Here is a 19,124-nt window from a genome sequence, read left to right as displayed (position 1 = left end):
GTTTAATTTAATAGACTTAATATTAGTTTTGTTTATATAATAACTGTCAATTAATGTTTTATTATTTTTGTTTGAATTGTTTGTGAGATATAAAATAATATCTTTACATATAATTATCTTCATTTGAAACAAAAAAATTACGCAGAAATATAAAAATTACGATAAATACAGTATGCATATTTGAATGAAAAATGGGAAACATTTCATCTTTATCTAAAACGATATTTTGATTTTTAAACATTCTTTCGTTGAATTGTAAAAAAAATAACAAACACTATATATTTCAATAAAAATTATAGAATATTTTATCTTAAACTGAAACTATATCTTTATATTTTAAATTTATTTTGTAGAAATATTAAAAATAAAATCAAGACTAAGTGTTTTTAAAACAGGGTAGCCGTTTTAATCCAAGAAAAAAATTCCCGGTAATTTCCCGATTCTTTCTCGATTCAGAAAATAATACCTTTCACTTTAACAATTTTTAATAAAATGCAGATAAATTACAAAATTTAGAATTTTTAACTTTTAGAAATTAATGAGTTCAAAGATTCAGACAAAAATGTAATTCATGTTATCATTTTCAATGATCTAAATTAAAGAATCAATTAATTTTGCATTTTATACATTATTTTATTTTAAACAATTTTAAGGTAAAAACGTTAAAAATGAAAAATTAAATAAAAAACAGAATACTTCTTAAATTATAAGTTAAATTATTTTCATTTTTGAAATGAATCGAATTTTTCCTACAATTTTTAGGAAATCCTGCAAATTTAAAAAAAATTTCTTAAAATCTTCCAGATTCTTTCTTAACAATTTTAGAAATCTTATTAAATCTTTTTGAATATTCTCTTTAAAAAAATTTCTAAAATTAAAAATTATTTTTAGTTTTTCTAAGAATCTTAAGAAAATGTTTTTATTCTTTTAATTCCTTTGACAATTCTCAAAAAGCTTTTAAATTTTTTTTAGTCGGCAAAAATCTAAATTTTGTTTTAAATTAAATCATTTCAAGTTCAAAATTAATTTTGAAACTTTTCTAAACTTCTAAATACCTCGTAAAATTACTCAAATGTTGTCTACAAATAATAAGTATTCAGTTATTATATATACGTCAAAATTTAACAAAGTGACTTACAAATAAAACATTTTTTAAATAGAACAATTAAAATTGTAACGTGAAAAGTTTAAACGGTCTACGAAATTCTAGAAATTCAAAGATTTCTATGTAAAACAATTCAGTTTCAAATTTTTTACTTTTAAATATTTGGTGAAATGTTTCTAACTATTCCATAATTATTCTTTTTCTCAATTAAACAAATTTTAAATTGAATAGATTAAAAATGAATATTTTCGACTGAAACAATATTTGATAAAAAATGCATTATTATAAAGTTATTTATAAATTGAAAATAATTGATAAATTTTAAATGAGAACTTTACATTTTTTGAATGACTAAGACTTTCGAATTAAAAGCTTTTAATTTTAACGTTAAAATCTGGAAATTCCTAAATTTTGAATGAAGTGCGAATCATTTCTTCTAAAATAAATTATTGTTGCATTTTAATACTTAAAGCACAGATTTATTTTAAAAAATTATTAAATTAAATACGCAAGTATTCAAGACTGCATATTAAAATTATTTAAATTAACATTTAAAATTTAAATAGAACATTTTTAAAGTAGAAGATTTTATGATTACACATTATAAACTGAATGATGTCATCATTGAAAAGGATTAAAATTCAATTGGTGATTTAAAAAACTGTTGAGATCAAACTTGGAGAGAACTTTTTTTCTCTCTAAAAATTTGTAAAATTCCGGGTCAAAAAATAAATTCACTGTCATTTCCCGGTTTTTCAGATTTCCCGGGCCAGCGGCTACCCTGAATAATAAATATGGAACATTTCATCTTAAATTCATACGATATCTTCATTAAAAAATATCCGGCGTAGAAATAAAAAAAAATTACATAAAAGCTGTATTTTATAAAACTCTTCTGCAAAAATATGAAAAACCAAGCAAACACTGTATTTTAATAAACAATATTAAACATTTTATATTAAATTGAAAATATACTTTTATTTTTTTAAATTCTTTCGTGTAAATATAAAAAATTGAATAAAAACTGTGTGAATTTTTATGCGGAATATGGAACATGTTATCTTAAATTGAAACGATATCTTTATTTTTTAAATTATATCATAAAAAAATTTTTTTAAATAAATAAAAACTATACCTTCTCAATTTATTTATTTAAATTTCAGTTTTATAAGTTAATAAAATTTAGTATAATTATAAGTTTAATTTTGTTTCTTGAGTTGAAAAATACTTTAAATTTAGTTAATCCAAGTTACGATTGAAACTAATTATAAGTTTTCCTGGAATTGAAAATTGGACCAGTGGGAAATTTTTGAAAATCATTTTTTTTTTAAGAACAGAAAAATTCATTTATTTTTGTGTGGATTCGAAAAAATTTCTAGGGTGTCCCCGCAAAAAATAAAAAAAAATTCCAATGCATTTTTGGAAAAAAATTGCAAAAGGTTTTTATAATAACAAAAAATAAATAAGATTTAATAATAAATTATAATTTAATGAGCGTAAACTGAGATAATCTGGCAATTCCCGGGTTCCTGGTCTATTCACTACTCTGAATAATTTAGTATTTTTAAGTGAAATACAACTTATTACTTAAAATGTAGGAATATTCAATTATACGTTTTGTTTTTTGAGTAGCCAATCAAAAAATAATTGAGAATAAGTGAATTCATTTTGTTATGAACAAATATAAATATTTCATGAAATGAAATATATACAAATTAGTAGCGTTTCAGTTCAAAATTTTTTAAATAAATAAATATAAATAATAATAATAAATAATTACCTTTTGAACAAGTGATTTCGTACATTTGTATTGAATATATCGTTCAGCTGATGCTAAGAGTGCGCATACAGTGTCTACAGTAATACAGCATTGCACAAAACCTGCACAGGCTCTTCTAAGTTCATCTAACCCATAGTAATCAGCAGCGTTCATCACTCCTGAAAAATATCATAAGTTTATTTTAATAATTAAAAAAAAACAGTTAATTAATTAAATCTTTGTAGTCAATAGTTTGGCTCAAAAACACATTTTTTTAGAGGGCAAATAACCACCCACCCCCCTATCTTATTCCAAATCCGAAAAAAATCCCTAGTCTAAAAAAATGTCATTTTAAAAGTTACCGGATTTGACTTGAAGTTTCCTATGTAAAATGGATGGGGAAAAATCATTTTTTTGAATTTTTGGAATAATTTTCTACGGTTTGGGAAAATGTATAGAGACCGAACAAAGAATTTTTCGTATCAGACATATGGGTTCGACACCCCGAAGTCACCCCCACGAGTCCCTAAAAACTACCCTTAAAACGAAAAATGTCAATTCTTCAGGAAATCGAACTTCGAGCACTGTATTCTCGTCTTTTTTCATTTAAAATTATTTATAATGGTCTAGTGGAATATTGATCAAAATTGATTAATTAATTTAGAATTATATAAACCAATGAAATTTGTCTAAATAATTTTTTTCCAAAATCCTTCTTTTTCTTTAAACTTATTACTATTAGTCTAGTTATTATTTATGAAAATTAGTTCGTTAATTTTCTATTATTTAAATTAATTTAATTTTTTTTTAATTAGAAATTAATCCAATAATGAAAATAAATATTCTACTAAAGAAATATGAATAATTTTCAACAAAAAAAATTGAAACGAGATTATTTAACGTAATACAATTTTTTCTTTACCAAGTGTAAATTAATGATACAATGTAAATAAATAATCCACTAGAAGAGTAGTAATCATTTTTAGTAAAAAAAAGAATTTTCAAACAAAAATTATTAAAACAAAATTTTCTTTCATTCTTAAAAATTCTACTTTTTGGTTGAGCATTCTTGAATTTTATTGATAATTTGTCCTTTTTGGTACTAAGTTAATCTTTTTGATTAAAAATTCACCTTTTTTATTTCAAAACTTAACTTTTTGGTTGACAATTCTTAAATGTTGTTACAAAAAAGTGTTTTTTTGTTGTAAATTAAGCTTTTTGTTGAAAAAGTCATTTCTTTAATGGACAATTTAAATTGTTGGTTGAGAATTCCTGAATTTTATTGAAAATTCGCCTTTTCTGGCAGTAAATTAAACTTTTTGGTGCGGAATTCTTGAATTTGGTTAAAAATTCGTTGTTTTTTTGTATAAAATGATTCTTTTTGTTTAAAAATTCATCTTTTTGGATACAAATTTAAAAATTCGGTTTTAAAGTTGAACTACTTTCTTAAAAATTAAAAAAAAATTTCTTTCTCAAAAATTCAACTTTTTGGTTGTCAATTCTAGAAATATAACTTTTTGATTAAAAATTTATGAACTTGATTGATAATTTATATTTTTTGGTATCAAATTAATCTTTTTGCTTAAAAAATCATGTTTTTGGTTGAAAATTTGAAACTAAGTTTTAAAGTTGATCTACTTCCCTGAAATTAACAAAATGTTATTTATTTCTTAAAATTCGACTTTCTTGTTGAGAGTTCTTGAATCTTATTGATAATTCGTCTTTTTTGGTAGTCAGTTAATATTTTTGTCTAAAAATTCATCTTTTTAAGTTAAAAACTCAACTTTTGGGTTGACATTTCTGGAATTTTATTAAAAATTCCTTTGTTTTATTATAAGATAATTCCTTTTGTTCAGAAATTCATATTATGGGTTAAAAATTGGACAATTAGGTTTTCAAGTTGAACTACTTTCTTCAAAATTAAAAATTTCTTTTTTGTTTAAAGGTTCAACTTTTTGATTGAAAATTCTTGAATTTCATTGAAAATGCAACTTTTTGGTTGAGAATTTATAAACTTGATTGATAATTCGTCTTTTTTGGTAGCAAATTAATCTTTTTATTTAAAAAGTCATCTTTTTTAGTTCATAATTTAACTTGTTGGTTCATGATTCTTGAATATTTATAATAATTCGCCTGTTTTAGTAGAAATCGATGTTCTTGGTTAAAAATTCTTCTTGTTTAGTTGAAAATTCAACTTTTTAAAAGAATTATTCTTTTTTTAAATTCGCCTGTTCCGCCGAAAATTGTTGTTTTCATTTATAAAATCATCTGTTTCGTTAAAAATTTAACAAATAGGTGTTAAAATAGAACTGCTTTCTTAAAAATATATTTTTCGGTTGACGATTAAAAATTTTAGTTGAAAATTTATCTCTGAATAATAATTAAACTGTTTTGTTAAAAATCCTTCTTTTTATTAAATTTAATTGAACCTTCAACTTTTGGGCTTAGAGTTCTTGTATTTTGCTGGAAATTCGTCTTTTTGGTATAAAATTATCTTTTATGTCAAAATTTCACACTTTTTATTTGATAATTCAACTGCTTTGCATAAAAAATTCGTTATTTTGTCTTGAAAGTTCAATAATTTAGTTGAAAAAAATCAAATTTTTGGTAGAAAATTATTTTTCTTATAATCTAAAATTATCTTTTTAAATAAAAGTTTAACTATTCCATTTTTTGTTAAAAATTTTAATTTCTTCGTTTACAGAAGTTTTACTTTTTGAGAAGAGCCTTTTTTTAGACTAAGCTCTTATCTAAAGGAATCTGCATTATCGATCAAGTTAACCCTTCAAATACTAGAAAATACTTAACGTCATTTTAAGGCTGGGTGGAAAGTAAATTTTTTAAATTGAAAAATGATTTTTACTGAAAAAAGATCTTCCAAGGATTCTGTATTATAATCAGATAACAGAGTTTCTTAACGTGTTTACCGACTAGATGGAGTTATAAATTGAAATTTTTATTAAATTAATGTTTTTCTGAAAAAATGTTCTCCTTCCGCTCCGCTAAGAATCGAACAATAAAACTTCCGATTCTTCCGAGAGAAGGATCCTTTTTCAGAAATACACGCATTGTTATTCCAGGTGTTAAAGTCAAATTTTTCAAGGAATCTGTATTATCATTGAACAATAACAGATTTTCTTAAAGTCGTTATAGACCACATGGAGCTATAAGTTAAAATTTGTTTAAATTAATTTTTTTCTGAAAAATGATTCTTTGAAAAACGAAACGAAAGAAGATCTTTTTTCATAAAAAATTATTTGAAAAAAATGTCAACGCTTAGTTCCATCTAGTCTGTAAAGGTGTTAAAAAATCTGTTACCGTCTAATGATAAAACAGATTCCTTGAAAAATTAGAATTGTAACACCTGGCATAATAATGCGTGTATTTCTAAAAAAGGATTCTTCTCTCAATCTCTCTGGTAGTTTAACGGGAAAGTACCCTGCCGGCAATAAAAAATTCTGTGATTCGATTCCCAGCGGAGCAAAAGGAGATTATCTTTTTTCAGAAAAAATTTTATTTAAAAAGAAATCTACTCTCCTCGCTTCGCTAGAAGAGCCACGAGAGTGGATCTTCTTTCTGAAGAAAATAATTTATTCTTTTTTCCTTACCAAGTAGAGTCCTAGGCTGGAGCGTGACGCATCCAGTGTGGATATATTCAATCAGTTGACGAAAAACATCCGGTTCGAATTCCTCGATGATCAGAGTGTGATGTTGATTCGATTGTGGCTGTGAAAGAGGATACCATTTTAGACTGAATCAATTAAACTCAATAATTCATATTATTCACGATTATGAAGTATGAGCAGCTCATGAGAATAATTTTTAAGGGCATGTGACACAGCTAAATACCTATATTACCGACCTCACTTTTTCCGTTCACTGAATGTTTTTTTGAACCTAAGAACTTTTTTTGTAAATAAAATGTCGAGCTGAAACTTTGGGAAATGTATTAGAGCACAATAAAGTACGTTTAGGTACTGCATTTTGGTAGGAACTTCACTGAAAATTATATCATCTTTTTTCTGAACCTCAACATTTTTTGAACGTTCGAACTTTTTTTATACATAAAATATCGGTCTCAAACTTTGAGAAATGCAAGAGCCGAAAGAAAACTACGTTTAAGTACAAAGCTTAATAATAATAGATGTAAAAAAATATATTTCAACAATCAATTCAGTGAACCGAAAAAGTGAGATCGGTAATATAGGTATTTAGTTGTGTCACATGCCCTTAAGGAGGATAAGGATGGTCAAACCTTTGTATCTATTCCTCTTATACGATTTTAATTATGTTGATTAATCAAGTCTTTTTAAGCCTTGCAGTAATTAACTAAAATTATTCCCAATCACCGCTAAACAGAATTGCAAAAAATACTTGAAAAAGCGAAGCTAATTGTCATAATAGACCTGTAAGTAAGGATGCAGAGCCAAAGCCATTTTTGTCACTTTAAATTATCTAATATAATAAAAAAGCGCAGATCCCGTGGAAGCAGAAAAATCGCAGTTTCTAAAATAATTTTTTTTTAAATTAGTTGTGTTAAAAATCAGAGCTATAAAAGCAATCTTTTCTATTTTATTTCAGGCACTTATATGATATTATAATTCAAACCTAATAAATGAATTAAAATAATTTATTAAAACGCTAACATTTTTTTTAATTGATGAGAAGTAGCCATAAGAAAAATTCAGTTGTAAAAAATGCTAAAAATAAATATTATATCAAAATTTTAGAACTTGTTTTTAAAAATTTTCAAAGAATCTGTATTTACATCAGAGAATAACATAAATTCTTAACATCTTTTCAGACCAGTCAGAGCTTCTCCCATAAGCTACTAGAGATATCAAAAGAAGAATCTTTTTTCAGAAATACACGATTTATTTTGCCAGGTGTTTTAAGTGCAATTTTTCAAGGAATCTATATTATTATCAGAAAATAACAGAAATTTTTGACGTCTTTTCAGGCTAGATGGAGCTAAATTTAACTAATTTTAGCTCCATCTAGTCTGAAAAGACGTTAATAAATTCTGTTTTTCTCTAGTGATAATACAGATTCCTTGAAAAATTTTACTTCTAATACCTGGAAAAGTAATGCGTGTATTTCTGTCAAAAGATTCTTCTTTCGATCTCTCTAGTAGCTTAAGGGAAAAGCGCCCGACTGGCAATCGAAAGTCCTGAGGTTCGATTCCCAGCGGAGCCAAGAAGATCATTTTTCAGAAAAAAAGTTTAATATAAAAAATTGTTTATTAAAATTATGTTTTTTTTATTTTCAATGACATCATCAGTAATATTACTTTAATTCTTAAAATCATAGAAGAACTATTTTCTTCCAAAATCTGATTTTTGGCTCAACTGCTATAGTAGTTTTGACATGCGAAAAAGTTAACCCATGTATTTAGACAAATTTACTATGATTTGAATACAAAATATATTATAGTATAATATAGGATCCATTAATAGCAGTCATGGATGCTTAGGTGGCCCAAAGTTCAAATAGAACCCAAAAACTACCCCATAAAAGTGTGATCAGAATTTAGAGGATAATTTCCTTAATCATTGCTTTACTCTTATTTTTATTTTTCGTATATATCTTTATAAATGAGTAAATTACAAAGTTGTTTGTATTTTTTCTTAACTGTTAATTATTTATACAATTTTGTTTACTTTGTATTGTTTAAACATTTTTACTTGCGTACACAATTTATTATCAGAAAATATCGAGAATAAATAGTATTTTCATAATACTTTGGCCCAATTTATAAATTTAAAGATTGTTATTTTTCTACGTTTCTATGTTCTACTTTCTCCTAATTCTAACTTTTCAACCGACTAGTCATTGTTGAAACAATTGTAATTTGTTTCAAAAAAATAAATATCGTATAATATCTTTAATTAGTGGCATCTGCTGAAAGTTATGGCCTGATTATTTAATTTAAACATCTATTTCAGAACATATTTGTCAGTTTTAATTTCTCTTATTTATTTATAAATTTTCAGAACTAGGTGTTTACATTTATAAATTAGACCATTCCATTAAGAAAATACCACTAATTTACGACGTTATTAGGTAATATTATTTCAAACGAAGACAAATAGTTCTAAAAATTAACTGTGAGTAAAGAAATCTTAAAATAAGAATAAAATAATGTAACATATTGATAGAAAGAAAAAAAACGGTTCTCTAGATTCTTTTTCTCAAAAGTTACATTTAAACAATTACTAATTGTTTAAACAATTAATATAAAAAGTGACTTGGAAATAAATATACTCGAGCTAAAGTTTTAAAATTGATAAAAAAAACTATTAAGAAATTACGATTTTACAGCTTTTTCCTTTGAAAAATTTGACTTAAACATAAATAAATTGTTTAAACAATAAAAAAATAATTCATATACAAATATACATGCTCCAAGTTCAATAAGTAGAGCTTAACATGCATAAAATACATCATAATTCGGAATATTCTATGAAAATATAATGTTTGAAGTCAACGAAATTGTTTAAATAATTAAAAATTAATTAAGGAATACCGACAATCTTGTAATTTATTTACTTTCTTGAAGCTATCAAAAAATTTCAAAATAGGCGCCGCGCTCCTGCAAAAAAGAATTTGGTAGTCTATTAACACGAAATTCAATCGTTCAGACCTCCCTCTCACATAGTTTCCCTCCCTACAATTCCACATTTGCCCTCCCTTTCCCAAATTTGTTGCTCCTACTTCTCCCACTCCTTGCTTTCCTTTCCCATCACTTACTTTTTAAAATCTGCTCACCCTCGTTTCTAATCATTTCTCCTACTCAAGCTTATTTCTAATCATTTAACTTACTTCCCTTGGACTCCTTCCCTAATTCTCCCTACCACTCCTTCCATAATTTCCCCTGCCAGTCATTCTATAATTTCCCATCACTTTCCTTACTTTTCCTACATCCTTTTCCCTCATTTCCTCTGTCTTTCCTCCCGTAATTTCTTATTACATTTTCTACTTCCACTCACTTTTCCTACTTCCCTTTCTCTTGTTTCCCCTACCACCACTTCCACAATATTCCCTCAGTTTCCCTATTTCCCCTCCCTCACTTTTCCTACTGCTTCTCTTCATTTCCCCTAACTTTTCTTACTTGCCTCCTCTCATTTCCCGTCATTTTCTCTACTTTCTCTCCACATATTTACGCAAATTTTCCCTTTTTTTCTTCTCTTATTTCCCTTCCTTTTCCCTTCACTCAGTCTACCTATTTTCGTTCCTCCACTTTCACACCACTTGCCACACTTTCAGCTCCCATCGTTTTTCCATAATTCCTCTATTCCTGCTCGCATAATTTCCGCTCTTCTTCTACGTTTTCTCCCCCAATTTTCCTACACTTCCGTCAATTTTCCTACACTTCTTCTCGTTCCCTTCTTATGATTTTTTTTACTTTACCTATTTCCCCTTCCTTTATTTCTCCTTATCCTTCTCTCATTCCACTCACTTTCCCTAATTCTCTACCCATAATTTCCCCTCACTATATCGAAACTATAATTATTTATGAAAAAAATAATAATAACGAGCAATGTTCTGCAAAATCCTTGATGTCCTTGATTGAGGTAGTTCTTCAGGCACCATGAAAAGAGGTTCAGGGGGGTTGGAAACAAATTAATGTTGACTTCGTATTTATTGAAGAGTTTTCATAAAATTGTGAACGTATATTACTTCTATGAAACCTTTGTTTTTTGGGCCACCCTAATGAGTAATATAAAATCAGTAGTAAAATCACTTTGTGATCAGACACATCTAGTTTTTAGATTAATTGTTTAAATGGCACCATTATTAGTTTTCTGAAAAAAATATATCGTTGCACAATATTTAATATCTAATAAATAAAAAAGGTGTTTTTGTTCACATCAAAATAAAATTTACATATCAGCCAGGAATTAAAAGTTAATTTATTTTTAACTATTAACTATCGAATATTAATTATTGTTTTTCTGAATAAAAAGAGTTGAACATATTAAAAGAAGAATTGTGAGACAATAAACGCAGTGCAGTGCAGAAGCGGATTAAAAACACTCCTATATCCAATACACATAAATCACATACATAGAAAATACCTCTTGAATGGGGGCCAGCTGCTGCGTGAAGCCTGACCGCTACACGACACATAACAAATACACACTTACTATTTCTATCATCGCAATAACCTGCTTGACATTATTTTATAATGGGCCTTTTAAAAATTACGTCACACTGTGGGGATAGGGGCGCACCGAGGGATAAAATAAAATATAAAAAAGAATTTTAAAATAACTTTTAGCTAGCAATTCTTAAGCAGCTTTGAATTTTTTCTTCGAAAAATTCAGCTTTGAATTTTTCTAATTTTTGGAAAAACTTTTATATTAATGCAAAGAGCAAAGAAAAAGTCGATTTTTCCTTTTTTTTATTTTTGTGCATAGCGGTAGTTAAAAGAAAAAAAAATGACATTGTTAAGTTAATTGTTACAAACAAATTAACTTTACAAATTGTATACACTATGGATTCTTTCTTTGCGAAGTTGATTGATGCGTTAAAATTACTTCCTTTCATCGCAAAAATAATACTTGATCATACAAATTTTTCATCTGATATTTTTTATTAATCTTATAAAAAAATATATAAACAAAAGCAGTGCGGACATTTAAAAACAAAAAGAAATCTCTTTTTCTCTTAATTGTCCTCAACTCATATTACTAGTGATATAGCCCAGTGTGGACATTTAAAGGCAGAAAAAATCCTTGCTTCTCTTAATTCTTTAAAAATTATATCGCTAGTGATGTTTGATATTAAAAAATTATCATCCGATATTTTTTATTTATTTTATAAACAAATTGTATAAACAAATTCCCAGTGTGGAGATTTAAAGGCAAAAAGAAATCGATTTTTCTTTTAATGATCCTCAACTCATATTGCAAGTAATATTTACTGATGAAAAATTATCATCCGATATTTTTTATTAATTTTATAAACAAATTGTATAAAGAAATGCCCAGTATGGTTATTTAAAGGCAGAAATAAACAGATTTTTCTCTTAATTATCCTCCACTCATATTACTAGTGATATTTATTGATGGAAAATTATCATGATGTTCATTCGTGATATTTTGTAATTTATTTTTCTTAGCTTAAAGAAATAGGAAATGAAAGTTGATCGTGGCTAATCATTAGAATCTTAAGAAATTGATAAAAAAGGATTATGATGCACAGTAAGCGTATCGTTATTATTATTGTTTAAATTTTCATCTTTAACAATTTCTAAAAATACCAATTTACGAAAATTAAAAGCAACAACAATTTCGAAACAATTACATCACTGGCAACATTCTTTGAGGAAAATTAGGAAAAAATCTCTTTCTGCCCATTATATGTCCACATTGGCCATTTGTTTATATAATTTGTTTGTAAAATTGATAAAAAATATCGAATGACAATTTTCCAACACTGAGCATCACTCTCGACATAATTTAAGGAAGTTTAAGAGAAAAAGCGATTTTTTTGGCCTTTAAATGTCCACACTGGGCATTTGGTTATATAAGTTGTTTATAACATCATTTAGAAATATGGGATGATCAGTTTCCATCATAAAACATCACTGGCGATATAATTTGAGGAAAATAAAGAAAAAAATTTATTTATTTCTGCCTTTACATGTCCACACTATGCTTTTGTTTATATCATTTATTTATAGAATTAACAATAAAAACAGGATGATGATTTTCAATCACTAAACGTCACTGGCGACATAATTTCCGGAACTTTATTAGAAAAAACGATTTCTTTTTGCCTTTGAATTTCCACACTAGGAATTTATTTATAAAATTTAAAAAAAAAATCACATGATAATTTTCCATCATGACACATCACTGGCGACATCATTTTAAGAAAATAAGGAGAACAAACGATTTATTTCTGTCTTTAAATGTCCACAATGGGCATTTGTTGATCGAATTTTATTATACAATTAATAAAAAATATCGGAAGACAAATTTCTATGACCGAGTATTATTTTTGCGTTGAAATAAAGTGATTTTAATGCAAAAAATTACTTAGACAGCGAAGAATGAATAATGTAGAATAGTTGTTAAGTTAATTTGTTTAAAACAATAAACTTAACCATGCCATAACTTTTTTTGCTTTCAAGTTCCTCCTTACATAAATTCTGGCAACGCTGATCAATGAAAAAATTTGTTCACAAAGATAAACAAAAAAAAAAGAAAAAAACTACTTTTTGTTCACTCTTTGCATTAACCTAAAAGTTTAAACAATAAAACATTTTTTAAATCAGGTCACATTTATCTGTTTAAAATGTAAAGCTGAATTTTTCTTTAAAAAATCCAAAACCGGTTAGGAATTGCCAAGTACAAGTTATTTTAAACCTCGTTTTCTTATTTTATCCCACTGTTGGGCGTGACGAGTTTTGAATTAGGTTGGGGGGGGGGGGGATAGTTTTCGGAGATTTGTTACGTGGGTGAAGGGTAACAAGGTTCGTGACGATTTGTGATTTAGGGGTTGTGGGCATAACAGGATTTATGACAATTGGGGACGTAGGGTCGAGAGGTTAAGGGGATTGAAATGACTCGGGGTTTCCCCGCATACGTAATACGTCAATGAGAGTGCATTGTTAAATATAATATCTTAACCACATTATCTGAACAAAATTTTACTCCCGGTAGCAAAGCGATTTTTTCAAAAAATATTCTTGCTGTTGTTTTTTTGTAATTAAAAATCGAACGTTATTTTACGCCTATTAAATGCAACGCGCCAGCTAGCATTATTTGTCGGGCTTCAGTCATCCGATCTGATTTCAAGTCGAATAAAATCTGTAAGTATAGAATCTTCGTCACTTTAAATAATATAATATAAGACAATAATGAAAATAAATAATAATAAAATGTAATGATGATTTTTCGAGCAAAAAAATAATATCCTTCTCTTTGCCGGTAAGGAAGGTTTTCATTCTTACCATTAAATCAACTTAAAAATTATCATTATACGTTATTATTTATTTTTAATTTTGTATCATATTATTTTATGATGTATTACTATAAGTAATGAAGATGCTGTGCTGGCAGATTTTATTTTACTTGAAACTAGATCGGATGACTGCAGCCCGGCATATATTGTCAGCTGGCGCGGTGCATTTTACAGGCGCCAAAGTAAACTGAATTTTCCTTTACAAAAAAAGCGAATATTTTTCGATGAAAGTGGTTTTCTTCCGCGAGTAAAATTACCTCTAGATTATGTGGTTCAGATATTAGAATAAATAAATCATCCTCAAAAAAGTATTATGTATTTGGCGAAAACCCGATTCGTTTTAATCCCCTTAACGTAGTTGTGCCAAAAGTCAGATCTCTTCAAAAATATTTTTTCTATGATTTAAAAATTCAACATAATATATCCGATGCCATTTTAAATTAATAACATTATTTTTGTATTTAAAATATTAAAATTCACAAGAAAACATTAGTTTTAACCATGTTCTTTGCGATTGAATTCTTTCTGACCGTCGCTTGTTGCCAATTTAAAAAAATGATTGCATTTTAAACAATAACAGCTTATTTTTTCCGGGAAAAAATTCTCTACAACTCTACTTTTCTAATTTCAAAAATAACTAAATAATCTTAAAATATAATTATTTGTTAAAAAAATTCTTTCTTAAAGAAATCGTTCTAACGATTTAGTCATAGAAGAAGCCATAAAAGCCATAGAAAAATTTACTTTCAAAATTGGAAACAGTAGAGTTGCAAAGAATAATTTACCAGAAAAAAAATAAATCGTAATTTATTATTATGCATTTATTTATTTTTTAATTAATAAAAGGCGATGGTTAAAAAAAGTTCAGTTGCAAAAAACATGGTTTAAAGTATTGGTTTTCTTGTGTGTCAGTTTTAACATTTATCATGACAAATAATGTTTTTTATTTAGAATGACATCAGTTATAATATTTTGATTATAAAAATAAAAAAAATATATTTTTTCAGATTTCTGATTTTTGGCACTACTAGCTTAATTACGCATGTGCCATTACAAATGGAAAACACAAATGTGAGTAACCATTTTTTGAGAATGTTAAAAAATAAAAATTGTCATTCTTTTTTACAGGTAAAGCATCTGAATACAGACTTTACAATCTTTTCCTATTTCTTAATGAATTCCTATTTTTCCCAGTTTATCCTAAACTTCCCCTATTTCTCATTTTTCGCCAAAATTCGAACTAAATTGATACAGTCCAATAAGAAAAATGCAAATAATTTTGGTTGAAATTTCTTTCCTTCTTTTTTGGAAAGTCTACTATTATATTTTTGGTTAACGTTTTATCCGTTTTGGTTAAAAATATTACGATTTAGTTAATGATTGAACAATTTAGATGATTTTTTTTTTAATTTGAAATTTATCTTCATTGCTGAAAATTCTCCTATTAAATTCTTCATTCAGAATTCTTTTTTTAAAATTTAATTTCACTTTTTTGGATAAAAATTTGTCTATTTTTTCAAAGATTTATTTAATGGATTATAAGTTGACACCTTAAATATTTTAATCATTAAATAAAAATTTATTTATTATTTAAGAAAACAAAATAACATTCTTAAAATTTTATTTTTTATTTAAAACATAAGCTTGTGCTAGTTGACTATAAATTTTAAAATTGAATAATTTAAATATATATAAGATTATTAAAATATGAATTGAAGGTAATTGAAAAAGCTAAAAAGCGATGCGTCAAGCAGAATTAAAAGTATAGGGAAATAATCTAATTAAATTATTTCATAGAATAACAATGAATGAAGACTTAAATAATTATAAATTATAAGAATTGAAAATTTGTATTTCTTTAATATTAAAATTTGATAAATAATTTAATATAATTAAATATTTAGAAGATCTAAATCAAAATAGTTTTGTTAAAAATATTATAAAATAAAATATTCCTAATCAATTTAATGAAAAATTTATAATTATTATTCATTTAATTAAATATAGACATTTCATTAAATTTAAAATAAGAGGTAAAAATCTTTTCCAAATTAACATTTATAATTTAGCATTTGGATATCGACGAAAAGTACTTCGAAAATTTATAACTAAATTAGATATTATTAACCTTTCAATTGCTTTGCTGAACCTTGAACTCCTTTTTTTCTAACTGCTTTTAAAAGTTAAAAATTCGAATATTTGGTCAAAAATTTATTTATTTTGCTGAAGATTTGTATCTTTTAATCGAAAATTAATATTATAGGTTCAAAATTAAACTACTTTTTTAAAAGATCAATTAATTTTTCTAAATTAATTTTTTCAATTGATGATTCTTTGGTTGAAAATTTAACTATTTTGTTGATAATTGATTTTATTTTTTTCAAATTAATTTTTTTATGTGCAAATTTTACTATTTTAATTTTTGGTTTAAAATGAATAATTTCTCGTTTAAAATGGAACTATTTAGTTTAAAATTAACTTTTTTCTTGAAAATTCATATTTTTGGGTAAAAAGTATCTTACCTGGTTAAAAATTCAACTCTTTTGTTGTCAATTTGTCTTTTTTTGGTTGAGGAAAAATAATCGTTTGTTATTTAAAATTATGAAAAATATTTCAAAGTGAAGTGAAGTTTGCTAAAATATTATGATGGGATATTTTGTGTTTTGCTTCAGACGTTTATAACAAAAATAAACGAAGAAAAGAAACTTGATAGCTATGCGTATTTGAGATGTCACTCTGGAGGGGTGCGGGGCGTCAAGCTTTGCGTGATGGCCTGTGACGAAGAACGCGATGCGTGAACACAATTTTTAAAAAATAATGTGACGTAGTTTTTAAACAGCCGCTTCTTATAAATAAAATTTTCTAGACTGTTAAAATTTTTCTATAATTTTTTTTAACAAAATTAATTATATTACTCTAAGAAAACACTATAGCATTAGCGGAATTCTGCTGGCCTCGCAAGATCGAATATTCATTACACCCATTTTTTTTAATTTGGACAATCTTTCTATTAAGAATAATTAAACATAGAAATAATTATTTCTAAAAATAATGTATATTTTATTATATTTGCCATTGCGAGAAAGATGCATTTTTTAATTTTTTTCAGTTATCAAAAATTTTCAATAGATTGAAAAATAATTACAAATCAAATCAAGGATGGCTTACTTTATGAAAACAGTTCAAGACATGTTTTTTCGTATTTTTAGGTCAATTTGGCGAAATTGTGTCTGACTTAATATTTCTATTATATTACATAAATAAACATTGGACGAAATGAATACTTGGTCGCAGTTCGCCAGAGTCCCCATTATTTAGTTACTGAATTATTTTGTAATATAAAATACATCTTTAATATATCAGAATTAAAAAAATTCTGATTAGGTATAGATATTTAGAATTAGAAAATAAAAATACTGTAATATACGAATTTCTAATATAGATATTATAAAATCTCATCATTGTTCCTTCTTTTGCAAAAAAGACTTACATTTTTTCTGAAGTAGAAATTTCGTTCTGTTTGGTTTACTTTTTATACATAGAGGATTAAAATTAAAACTTAATAGAAAATAAATATAGAATGTGCGAAGAGATATTTTTAAATAATGACTATATATATTTATTGTGAATTAATTCAGGGGTTTTATCCAAGCTTGCACAGCAATAAATTGGATTGCGTGTCTGAAGATGACGATTTTTCGAATAATTTATTGATTCCTAAATAATAATGAATGGAATGCCATCTTAAAATAAAATAAATTTTTAAAAATTATTTTAAAATTATTTTGATTAAAATTAAAAATTTTCTAATAGTAACTGTAGGGGACATTCAGGAGTAAGCAGTCTAAATTAGTGCTATGCAAACTAGAGTTACCATGTATATTTACGTGCAATTGTAAACGATTTAACAAAGCATAATACATATGAATACATAAAGTTTTATATTTAAGATCGTGGAATGTATTATCTATAAAGAGTATTTTTTTATCCAATTTTTATATTATCTGCAAGAGGTTCACGTTGTGCCTGAGCCATTTTCAAACACATGGTCATATCACCTCAAATTTTTCTTGGGTTCGAACCGTTTTTGACAAAAGTGTTTCTTAAGGATAAAAAGTGTGGTAATAGAAGATAAGTCCATACCAACACTGTAACTAAAGTAATTTATTTTTACACACGTTGGGAATTTTGTCCTTATACAACTTTTACTAAGTTACATTTGAACTCCAAAGATACGAGAAGCTCAGGAATTAGGAACTCCAATGATACATGCGTGAAAGGGGCTCCCACTCCTGCGACGTTTACATTTCGGCTGTAATGCGTGAGATGGCAGCCGGGCCTGCTATGCGCACGCGCACGTCGAGTTTGATACAGCGCGCACTCGCGCGCGTCTAACTCTCAAGTAGAGGGGCAAAAATTACCATACAAATTTAATTGCAATGTAAATTTTTGGCAAGATTTTCAGGGGTTTTCAAGACCCAATATATCGAAACAATTGAAAAATTGAAAACTTTGATCCGCATGCTTTTGCAGACATAGACTTCAGTAAAAATGTGAGTTCAGTGCCCTCGGTCACTATAGTCGATATAGTGTCATATTTTATTCCATCTCATAGTTGTTACACAGCAAAAAACGTAAAAATGTATAAAAATTTGAAAGCTTATAAATTTTATGAAGCTGATTTTGTGGTGATAGTGAAGTGCAAACAGTTCAATTTTACCTTTCTGCTTATGAGTGAGGTTAGTGTAACAACTGAGTATTTTTAGTTTTAAAGTAGTGTTTTTAGCTTTAATTTATTATTTTCCATATTTATGAACATTCAAATCAAGTAATATTCCTGTAAAACATGGGATTCGTTTTAATTTACATCAAATTTTAATTGCATCAAATTCCATTGTTGATGTAAAATGCGGGGAAAAAAGGATCAAATATTACAACTTTTTAATGATATCACTTGAGTTTTTTTATTCTGCGACCAAATTGCTCTTGCCAGAGAATGCTCCTAACCTCAAAATTTTAATAAACTGCCATCGCATTTTACGTCAGAAATGCAATTGATAACGTAAATTGAAACGAATTCCATGCTTTACGGGAATATTACTTAATGTTAATGTGGATGCAAATAGAAAATAATAAATTATTACTGTAAGAACTGTGAGATTGATTAAAATATAATTGTATGTCGACTACGAGGGTGGATTGATAAGTTTCCGGCCTGACCAAGAGATGGCGCCACTAGGCCTACCTTGAGGTGGCGTTCTATAGTACCATCCTTAGATAGCTTGT

General features: G+C 26.6%; 1 protein-coding gene across 1 annotated transcript in view; it reads right to left on the bottom strand.

Moving 5' to 3' along the window:
- Nucleotides 1-19,124, bottom strand: part of LOC117174943 (serine-enriched protein) — a 42,292-nt gene that overhangs the window by 18,763 nt on the left and 4,405 nt on the right. Inside the window, exons 3-5 of the mRNA XM_033364406.1 lie at nucleotides 10,943-10,981; nucleotides 6,473-6,590; nucleotides 2,886-3,043 (exon numbers count right to left, since the gene is read on the bottom strand). Coding sequence (XP_033220297.1) covers nucleotides 2,886-3,043; nucleotides 6,473-6,590; nucleotides 10,943-10,981 — 315 coding nt within the window. The remainder of the gene's footprint in view (nucleotides 1-2,885; nucleotides 3,044-6,472; nucleotides 6,591-10,942; nucleotides 10,982-19,124) is intronic.

The sequence above is a fragment of the Belonocnema kinseyi genome, chromosome 6 (assembly GCF_010883055.1).
Source record: "Belonocnema kinseyi isolate 2016_QV_RU_SX_M_011 chromosome 6, B_treatae_v1, whole genome shotgun sequence".
Lineage (NCBI taxonomy): Eukaryota > Metazoa > Arthropoda > Insecta > Hymenoptera > Cynipidae > Belonocnema > Belonocnema kinseyi.
This window is presented reverse-complemented; position numbering and strand designations above follow the sequence as displayed.